The sequence below is a fragment of the Eucyclogobius newberryi genome, unplaced genomic scaffold (assembly GCF_026437365.1).
Source record: "Eucyclogobius newberryi isolate DKJ021-1_F unplaced genomic scaffold, fEucNew1.0.hap1 SCAF_20, whole genome shotgun sequence".
Classification (NCBI taxonomy): domain Eukaryota; kingdom Metazoa; phylum Chordata; class Actinopteri; order Gobiiformes; family Gobiidae; genus Eucyclogobius; species Eucyclogobius newberryi.
In genome coordinates, this window is record NW_027315835.1 from 10,316,817 (window position 1) to 10,327,568 (window position 10,752).

At 38.7% G+C, this 10,752-nt stretch overlaps 1 protein-coding gene across 7 annotated transcripts in view; it reads left to right on the forward strand.

Moving 5' to 3' along the window:
* sdk2b (sidekick cell adhesion molecule 2b) overlaps window positions 1–6,804 on the forward strand; it is a 565,983-nt gene extending 559,179 nt beyond the window's left edge. For 4 of the 7 annotated variants that reach the window (XM_072455684.1, XM_072455686.1, XM_072455685.1 and 1 more), the window contains 2 exons: window positions 5,245–5,301; window positions 6,338–6,804. In XM_072455684.1, the coding sequence (XP_072311785.1) occupies window positions 5,245–5,301; window positions 6,338–6,766 (486 nt within the window). In that variant the 3' untranslated portion in view covers window positions 6,767–6,804. The remainder of the gene's footprint in view (window positions 1–5,244; window positions 5,302–6,337) is intronic. The other 3 variants (XM_072455687.1, XM_072455689.1, XM_072455690.1) reach the window with 1 other exon arrangement.
* Window positions 6,805–10,752: the final 3,948 nt, after the last annotated feature.

Below are 10,752 nucleotides of genomic sequence, written 5' to 3' on the forward strand. Positions count from 1 at the left end.
ACCATTTATTGAGCTGTTTTGTGAAAAGTTTTGACTTTTTGCTGGATGTCTTCTTGATTCATCATTCTTCTTCCAGTGTCTGGGTTTGGGTTGGAACAAATAAGCATTGCATTTAACGGACCATCTTAAAATCACTGCATTACTATAGTAGTAGTAATATTGCATTTTCAAATTGACTTAAGACTGTAAAAACTAACCAACACTCTTAGTAAGTCAACATTTCTTAATAATTAAACATATGACTTTATAATAAGTGAAAAATTCAAATTAATAAGTAAATAAGACAGTTACCTAAAGCCAACAACAGTCAAAGTTTATTCTTGTGAGGGTATATTTTAGTATATTTTTTGGATAGAGATCGGACTACATTTTGTCTTTAAATTTAGCCTATTTTATTTCTGATGTGGACTTGGTTTGGTGCTGTTCTAGTCCTTTTTTGGTCCAGGTTTAGTTGCAGCTTTAGTCCTGGTTTAGTTGCAGCTTTAGTCCTGGTTTAGTTGCAGCTTTAGTCCTGGTTTAGTTCTAATTTTCATGTGGTGAATGTGCGAGTTGGATAATAATCAGATCTTGGTGTACGTGGAAACTGATTTCTGGATTTTTCTAATTATTTAAAGTGAGAGAAAATGATCAGGAAGAAACTTATAAATGTTTTTTTTCTTCTGCCGTTTGCTTATCATTTTATTAATCCTATAACTCCAAACTTGTGATGATCAAAAACTTACAATTTACTTTTTTTCTGGCAGTTTATTTAAAAATTCCATCTCAACTCGAGCAAATAACAAGTTAACAAGCTATTAACTTGTGAGTATCGGAAGAAAAAATAAAGTTGAGAGAATTTTTTGAGAGAAAAGAGAGATCTATTTTTGTAAATGAACTATTATAGTAATACATTTGCTGTGCCAACATTGGGATCGAACAATGAATAATAAACGTTATGCCAAATATCCAATCTTGTACAATTTTTAAATATCGGTACAAGCCTTTAAATAAGGTTGTTCAGTAGAAATATTTGCTCTATAATAAAAAAGTGATGCATATTCTAATTGTATGAACAAAAGTGTCATTTAAAACATTTTATTTCTGAATTACAACAACCAAAATGAAAGCAGGGAGCCACATTTGCATCTCCTGTCTTTTGCATCTATTTCCAACACTGGTTTTGGTCCATACTCTGTGTTTGGAGGGCGATTTGAGGGCGATTGGAGGGCCCGACATCTGCGTTCCACGAGGACAAACACTCTCTGTGTAAACACTTGGGTCGCTCTCATGCGTAAGTGCTTCGTCTCTCTCTTTGCCGTGCTAATTCTTTTCGAGTGAGGTAAGAAAACTCAGAGTAGATCAGCTCTTCTTGTTCGTCGGCCTTGTAGTGCAGTGTCGCTAAATTCACAGGCACGATGGGACTCTCGTGGGCGTCGAGTATTTGAAAGTAGCTCTCTTTATTATTACATGCAGAGAAACGAGGACAAACACTGCTTGTGGAGGATTAGATGTAGTCTTGTAGTTTTTATTTAAGTTCTAGGTAAATCCAAACTGAAAGAGTACGTACTTTGATCTCTTATTTCCTTGTGGTTGCAAATGTAAATTAGTAGTAGTTGTAACTCACAGTACTGCAACGTCTAGTAGTGTTAGTGTAGTAGTTACTAATCAAGATCAAGACCAAGACAGATCGAGACCAAGTCAAGACCAATTGTAAAAACACGCCAAACTAAGACATTGCCCAGGACCAGACGGAGCCCAAATATTTTTTATTTTTAGGATTATGACAATCTTAACGGTCATGCAAAACGAGGCTTAATCTCACTGTCTTAAATGGGCTTGGTTACATCCTCCAGTCACTACTGAACAGAGTCGAGACAAGTCTGAGTCCGTTACCTTCGAGTGAGAGACAAGAACGAGTCTAAGAACTCTCAAGACCAAGACAAGATAGGTCTCCAGGCTGGTCTCGGGTACTACGACACTGAGTAGGAGTAGATGGAGTAGTAGTATACTCATATACCGGAGTAGGAGTAATAGGAATAGTTGTAGTAGTTGTAGTAGTAGGAGTAGTACCAGTAATTGGAGTAGTAGGAGTAATAGGAATAGTTGTAGTAGTAGCTGTAGGAGGAGTAGTTGGAGTAGTAGGAGTAGTAGGAGTAATAGGAATAGTTGTAGGAGTAGTAGGAGTAGAGTGATTTGTGTAGTTTTGCATTGTGTCGATCGTCAAACTTTGTTTGACAAAGTAGAAGTTGTAGTTTTTATTTGTTAGAGTGTAAGTAGGAGTATTGTAGCTATAATAGTATTTCTAGTAGTATTTTGGTAGTTGTATTTATAGTAGTATTAGTGAATGGATTGGAGTTTCAAGTTTAGTCCTGGTTTAGTCCTAGTTTGGACCTGGTTTGGACCTGGTTTAGTCCTGGTTTAGTCTTGGTTTAGTCTTGGTTTAGTCCTGGTTTAGTCCTGGTTTAGTCTCTAAGTTAAATGTCTCTTTATTTTAGTTGCAAATGTTTAGTCTCCTGCTGTTCTTGTACTTTGCAAGTTGAATGTTCCCATTGCGGTACAAATAAAGGTTTATCTTATATAGTAGATGTTGTTGTAGAGAATAAAATACCTTTATTTCTAATAATTGTATGTTGAAAGTTCTTGACACAAACGTCTTCTATCAGAGAAAATATCACTACTAGTATACTTTGGTTGTATGATAAAGTAAAATGAATGTCCAGGAAGTGATATTTGACATAAATACATTGTAATCTTGCCGTGGTGAGTAATGTCAAAACTCAGTCCAATCCTTATGCAAACGTGGCAATAGAAAGAAATTCATTAAGGTGGAAGGAAAAAGCGAGACGGCATAAAAGTTCACAAAATAGACAGCACATATTTTCCATTGACTGAACTTTAATAGGATCTGACAGAGCTTCTCCTGCTCAGTTATAGAAAGAGTGTGTATAGGCGACTGGCATAGGGGACACATGAAGAGGAAACCTGAGCCCAGAGCCATATGCATCACATATGTGCAGCGCAGGAGAAGTTGTCCCGAGAGACTGCCAGCAATCAACAATCAAACCTGGAAACAAACGGACAAACAAATGAATGTGAACGTTTATTTACGGAGCGACATGCACTGGAACCCTGCCCAGCTTCAGACCATCTTGTACTCATTAAATCTTAGCCGTATTGCCGTACTATGTTCACGTAGTTCCGAGCAAGTCGCGAAGTTGTATTTTTGTAACTTATGTAACAAATTGTTGCATTTAAGTGTAATTACCCGGTGCTGCGTTTCGACAAATGTTCTCTAATTGCTGTATAAATGTGACGATTGTTGGGGAAAACTTTCTTTACCTGATGAAAACTCATACTACTTTTCGATTAAGGTGCGCTTACAGGACATTATACTATGCAAATGTGTTAAAATGAGCTTTTAACTATGATATAACACTGTTCCCTCATCAAAAAGTTGCATTTTGCTTCATTTGGGGTGTTTCATTAATCTTGTTTACGAGGTTGTATTCTCTAAACGCTCACAAATCACTCCGTTTGAACTTTCCCTGGATTTTTCTAAAAAATCTGGACTTCTCCTAAGCAGTTTTTAAGTCCATAAACCATCACCAAACTCTAACATGGTTCAAACTGTGTTCACAATGGCACATTAACATAGGTTTCATGTTGCCTAAGTGCTTCATTTAATCATTCTTTTCATTACCCGGTGCTGCGTTTCGACAAATGTTCTCTAATTGCTGTTTAAATATGACGATTGTTGGGGAAAACTTTCTTTACCTGATGAAAACTCGTACTACTTTTCGATTAAGGTGCGTTTACTTTACCATACAACCAAAGAATACTTGTAGTGAACATTATACTATGCAAATGTGTTAAAATGAGCTTTTAACTATGATATAACACTGTTCCCTCATCAAAAAGTTGCATTTTGCTTCATTTGGGATGTTTCATTAATCTTGTTTACAAGGTTGTATTCTCTAAACGCTCACAAATCACTCCGTTTGAACTTTCCCTGGATTTTTCTAAAAAATCTAGACTTCTCCTAAGCAGTTTTTAAGTCCATAAACACCAAACTCTTTCATGGGTCAAACTGTGTTCACAATGGCACATTAACATAGGTTTCATGTTGCCTAAGTGCTTCATTTAATCATTTTATTTCATTTTTTCGTTCCCTCTGGACACCGCTCCAACACTGAAATAGCTCATGGAAACAAAAGGTGCAATGGAAGCGTGTTTTCCAAATGTAGACATTATATTAAGTTAAAAAAAATGGAAATACTAATCCCAAAAGCATGTTTAAACGGAAATTAAAGCCACACAAATGCATTAAATGTCCACTTTAAAGAAAATGCTGAGCACCTGCAAACCAAAGTAATGAACCGATGAAAACTTGAAAAGCAATTTCTGATCCAAAGAGCCGTGTAGTGAGGAAACTTTTCACCAGCCCGTAAAATGTTACGTAATCTGTGTCCAAATCAACAATTAGCCTCTTATTTTCGCCGAAGATAGTTGACCGTGAGGCGCTTTAGTCCGAGTGTTGAGCCCTGGCCGTGCTTTTGCTTTGACAGATGGAATGTTACTTGACACGAATACAATAGCGTTTCAGCTGCTGCCTGCAGCAAGGTGGAGGGTCAGGACGTGCCAGCGGTGCGCGCCAGGGTGAAATGGAAACCAAATTAACTTTAGCGAGCGTTAAGGCATGAAATAAGAAGCTACAAATCTACAAAGACACGTTTTACAATTAACTTTAAGGATGAACTTCATTCGAAAAACGGTTTTGTGGAATTTAATTAGCAAAAGATTGTGACGACTGACTGGTCAACTGAAATAGATTATGTAATTGTGTTTAAAGTTGGGTTATTTTTGGCAGAAAATTGGAAAATGGGGTTCAATCGTATAAAATTAAAGGGTGTGTACTCGATTTTGAAGAGTGAAGAAAATGTTTCAGAATTAACTGTTGGCCTCGCCCTCTTGGTCTGCATCTTTATAGCAACTTTGGGCTTCTATTTTTGGAATGGCACTTGCGACGTCATGAAAGAGGTGATTTTTGTGCCTTTTTTCAGTCCGTATGTTTCCCCAAAATAGGCCCAAAACAAGCGTATCTCAATATAAGCGCGTCTCATTAGCGCTTGTTCAGCAGCGACACACCATATGAAACTAGTTACTTACTGTATATAAGTATATTTTTTAATGCCTAAAGTCATGATCTCACTTCTTTAAAAAAAACGTATTCTGTACTGTAAACCCCATTGTTTTGTCCACCCATAGGAGGCGCTGGTGTTTTCATATGGGACAGGTGGCCTACATACACTACCACTGCATTTGGTGAGGTTCTCGTGGCTGCCTGCTTTTCAATGTTAAACCATACAGTATTTAGTAGTTCCCTGTATATTTAGACTCCCATGTAAAATCCCCATAGCAAACCTCCATGTTGCTGGATGCAGAGGTATTGCCCGTAGTGACATGTTCCAGGGGTAATTAGGGTTAAATCCCCTTTCAGCCCGTAGATGATGGATCAGTTTGCAGTGCACGCTCCAGTTTGAGTCCATGTTTACATCATTTCTCCATTCGGTGTCCATGTGTGCTCGTGTTGTGTAGTAAATGTGAGACGTGTGTGCATGTCTGTGTCCAAAAATGTGTGTGATTCAACGGAAAGTATCAATAACCTCATGTCCATTTGCATTCATACAGTTAAGCCCAAAACAGGTTGATGGAATGTTATTATTTGCAGTTCAATATTATTTTTTGCGCATGAATTTTTGTTTTTTTGTATACAAATGTTAGTTTTGTTTTGCGGTTGAATTTTTTATTTTTTTTGCTTTTCAATTATTATTATTTTGTATTCCAATTTTAGTTTTATTTTGCATTTTATTTTATTTTTTTGCTTTTCAATTGTCATTTTTTGTATTCCAATTTTAGTTTTATTTTTGCATTTGAATATAATTTTTTTGCATTTTTTTTATCTCAATTTGTATTTTTTTAGCATTTCAATAATTTTAATTTTTTTTGTTGCTTTTCAGTAATTTTTTTGATATTTCAATTATATTACTATTTATTTATTTTTTCAATTTTATTAGATTTTTTGTATTTCTTTTTCTTTCTTTTATTGTTGCTAGTTTACTTTTTTTCTTCTTTTTTTTAAACTTTATTTACAATTCCAGTCAGAATTCTTCCTTATTTCAATCCTTTTACCTGACCATCGTTCATTTGGTCCGTGACTTTCACGTGGATGACCAAGACAACTCTTTGGGCTTAGCTGTAGCACTTCTAACTGTCCCATATGAAAACCCTGAATACACATAACCCTTTGCTTATAACGCTGTCTCAAACTATTCTTTTTTTTTTCCTTTTTTGTCCACAGGGGAGCGACAGCGAGTACGAGGTGGACCCCAACCGCCAGAAGACCCACTCCTTCGTGAACCACTACATCAGCGACCCGACCTACTACAACTCGTGGCGCCGTCAACAGAAGGGCATCTCGCGAGCGCAGGCCTACAGCTACACCGAGTCGGAGTCAGGCGAGCCGGAGCACTGCGCGCCCCCGCCTCTGCCCCCCCTGCCGCCGCTGCCGCCCCAGCTCAGCTCCCCCACCCCGCCGCCGCCCCAGCAGCAGGCCCAGGGGCAGCCTCAGGGTCAGGGCACCCTCTTTAGACCCAAAGGCAGCCGGACTCCCACGCCGTCCCAGCAGAGCGCCAATCCGCCCAGCCAGCACAGCACCCTCTACAGGCCACCCAGCAGCCTAGCACCCGGCTCGCGGGCGCCCATCGCCGGTTTCTCCTCCTTTGTTTGAAGAGCGTCAATGTGGACATGTAGGTTTGCGGGAATGTCGAGGAATGTCTTTGGGAAGTCAGCGCAATCAAGTCATTTGCCTTTGTTAGATATAGCTATCTTCATTTTTGTCATTTTTTACGTTTTGTCTCAACTAGGGGTGGGCGATATGGAGAAACGTGAATATATTGATATTTTTTTGAAGTGGAACGATATTATGCACCACGTACTCGATATTCAAATTTTGCATATCTTCAAGACAAAATTCATGATATTATCTCAATTTTGATATATTGCCCACTTCTTGTCTCAAGCAGTAGATTTATCAGCCTAGTTTTTGTGCCACACTTTTCACTGTAGAGTTTGAATTTTTCAGTTTGTAATAGCGACATTTCATTTTTTTTTTTACTTTCACTTTCACTTTGGTCTTGCATGAGTTTGTTTTCTCTTCTTTTGTTTGTTCATTCTAAGGGTTATGTTAGATTCTGTACAAAGTGGCACCAATCTGAATCACAAGTATATAAATGTACAAATATATACTATATATAGTAGGTATACATAGAAGTCTTAGGCGCCGTCCCTGCCTCCAGGATTCAATGGACTCTAATCGTCGGATGGAGCCATATTGTGGAGAACAAAAGAGACGTTTGCTTGGATTTAAATACGAACACGGTTGTAAAAAAAAAAAAAAAAGAAAGAAAAAAAAAGGTCATGACACTCTTGGATAATGCCAAATCGAACAATTTTAAAAGGTCTTGGCCGGGAGACTCAGACTTGTTCGCCGGACAATGAGGATCTAATCATGGGTTTCCGTGGTAACCGCTCTTTGGCCTCAAGCACACACACACACACATCTCAAGCCTGACGATTAACGCTGGTCAAATGTCAGTGACTGTGTGCGGGGCCCGAAGGAGCCAGCGGATATATGAAAGTGGTGTATATCTGCTCGGTGAACGTGTCGTCGTGAGTGTGGTACAATGATGCCTTCATACGAGTCCGCAACTTTAACTGTATTTATGTATCAGAAACTACAAGGACAAGCAGATGTTTTTTGACGTCCGATCCGATGTTACAAGGGGATTTTTTTCAGCCCGGCCCACGCCTAACGACTCCCGGACGGACCGCCAATCTCAAAACTTTCGATCGTGTCCGAGGATTTTTTTCCCCGCCGCTTTTGTTGCTCACGGTGTAGCTGTCCGCTTACCGTGCACTCAAAGCGAAGTGTTGGGTCTGTGGTTGTTTTTTCACGCCGAGAGATGATGTCATCCAACGCCTCACCTCTTTTCTCCCTCTTTTTCGTGTAATCAATCACTGTACACTCCACAATGCTAACGTACGCTAGTGAAAAGAGCGCGTGTCGGGAGCGGCGGAGATTTACAGGTCATTCATCGTGTGGCTGGTTTTCGAATATGACGTCCCGCTGCAATTGTAAACCTGCCCGGAGTAGCGCCGCCTACAGGTCACGGTCCCGGCGCGCTCGTACTTGCTATAGTGAAGACTCAGTGGTGCGCTCTAGACTTCAAACGCTTAAAAATGGAAGAAGAAAAAAAGAAAAAAAAAATATAAGACCATCGACTTCTTTTCTCTGTGAGGTGATTTCATTGTATCAAACGCTTATCATGCAGAGTCTGAATGAATATATGAACACAGTACATTTCTGAAATAAATTATTTTTCAATGTTCGCCTCGTCTGCAACAACGTCGTCTTTTTCTTTTTGCCTGTCGAAAAACAACAGTCCACCTCAAAGTGTCCCATAAACTTAAGAGCAAAAAAACACATTTAAAACTTTAAATTCTTTGAACAGTTTTGTGGTTTATGATGTTTTATAATGAAAAGAAAAACTGTAAAAGAACTGACGAATAGCACCGACCCTGTCTCTGTGTCGACCTTGCACCGACCTGAGATTTAAAACTTGGCCGTCAAAAGAATGATTTTTTTTCACCAAAATCAAATGAAAAGCTTCGATATGTTGAACGAATCCTTCGGTTTACGTGACTTTTAAAGCTATTTTCAAATAAGACGAAACGAAGCAATGGTTATGATACTGAAATCGTTGTTGAGGCAAACAAATCAGAACTTTCAATGGGAATAATATATATAAATGCATTAATGACCTGGACAGCCAATCTACCAAATACATTCAAATGAAATAGGAAAAAGAGGGTAGTTTTGTTCTGACGGACGAGGAATGGGAAAATGTATACATCACAATGGAGGACTACAAAGTCTCATGTTTAGAAAGATTTCCCTTTTTTTTTTTTTATAACACCAAGTGATCATTACTCACTGGGAGGGGCTGAATGTTGGAGAAAATGTAGTTGCGGAGGAGACATCGCCATCCCACTCAATTTCACAACTATGTATTTGGGCCTCGAAACTGCTGGGAAAAGGGCAAGCACAAAAAAAAGGAGGACACAAACTGCAGTGATGACTAAGGACTGGGCCGACACCAGAACTGACACACGGAATGGAAAAAAACACACACACGTACTCAACTTGGAAATGGACAAATTTGAAAAAATCTAGGCTAAACGGGACTCTTATTATTTTGGACCTTGTCTGCCTTAACCTTTCTTTTCTTAGGACGCTTTATTTTTCTTAAAACTTGTTTTTAAACTGATCCATTTAGGGTTTTTCTTCTCAAGTCCTGCCCTTTTTTTCTTTTTTTTTAATGTGAAACAAAAAGAAAAAAATTAAAAACAAGCAAAACAAATCTGTAACTTTGCCTGTTCGCATCACCTGCTTGTTTCCATGGAGATTTAAAAAAAAAAAAAGAAAAAAAAAAAGTTGAATACCATACTGTGGAATATTCCAGAAAATCAATAACATCTGCATCGAAACACTTTTAACATCTTAAGATATCCATTACAATTAGACTCAATTCAGTGAAGTACGACAAATCAGTCCCAATCTTTATTGTTAAATGTTTCTGTGAATGAAAAGGGGGAACAGGAAGTTGGATACCACACTGAAGAGCACGTACCCAGCTGGTTTTGGTTTGGAACATAAGTGATGCATTACCCTCCGCTACACCAACGAGAAACAACGTGCAATTTCAAAAGAATGCAGTACATAAGGTAAGCAACTGTACAACTGCGTAACCAAACCAACATCACGATTGCTACAATCTCTTTGAGTGAAACAGACTCAACATTGAAAGTACCGTATTTTCCAGACTATAAGTCGCACCTTTTTTCATAGTTTTGGCCGGGGTGCGACTTATACTTATATTTATACTTATATATTTATACTCCGGCGCGACTTATATGTGATATTATTTGTTATTTTCACATTTGCAACTGCATTTCATACTCCAGTGCAACTTATATATGTTTTTTTCTTCTCTATTATGCATTTTTTGGCTGGTGCGACTTATACTCCAGTGCGACTTATACTCCGGAAAATATGGGTAACTCATAACAAATTTTTAAAGGATGTGTTTTGACCTTTTGAATGAGTTGCATTTACGCCAGAAAGCTAACATTTTCCTGTCATTTTAAACACAGCAATTAAAAATTCCTGAAGTCTTATCGTCCATGAAAAAAAAAGCACATTGTTTTGGTCCAAAGCCTCGCAAATTACTCCATTTCAAGCAGTAGTTCTCACACATAAATCCAGCTATTTTACGATGCAAAATGCCAGCGTTCCTGACATTTGCTAGCGCCAGTTGATAAAATTACAGCTAGCCTTATACCGTTCTGCGGGTGAGGATAAATTGGATGAGTGCAGTCGCTGTGAAATCCTGTTATCTGGTTACAAATGTGCCCCTGTGACTTGTCCTCGGCTGCTCTTAAACCCGCTATTCATTAGCTCATTATTTGTTCCTCGGGCCGTTCTGCCTCTCCACAGTCGTCACCGTCGCATCGGGGTGTGAGCCACGAGACGCCACGTTGTTTTATCAGATGTCGCACGCGGAACGAGCGCTTTCAGATTTGCGTTCGGGCAAAAGTACAGCGTCGTCATTAGGTTAACGATTGTGTTAATCTCCATGGACATGTTACTACTTT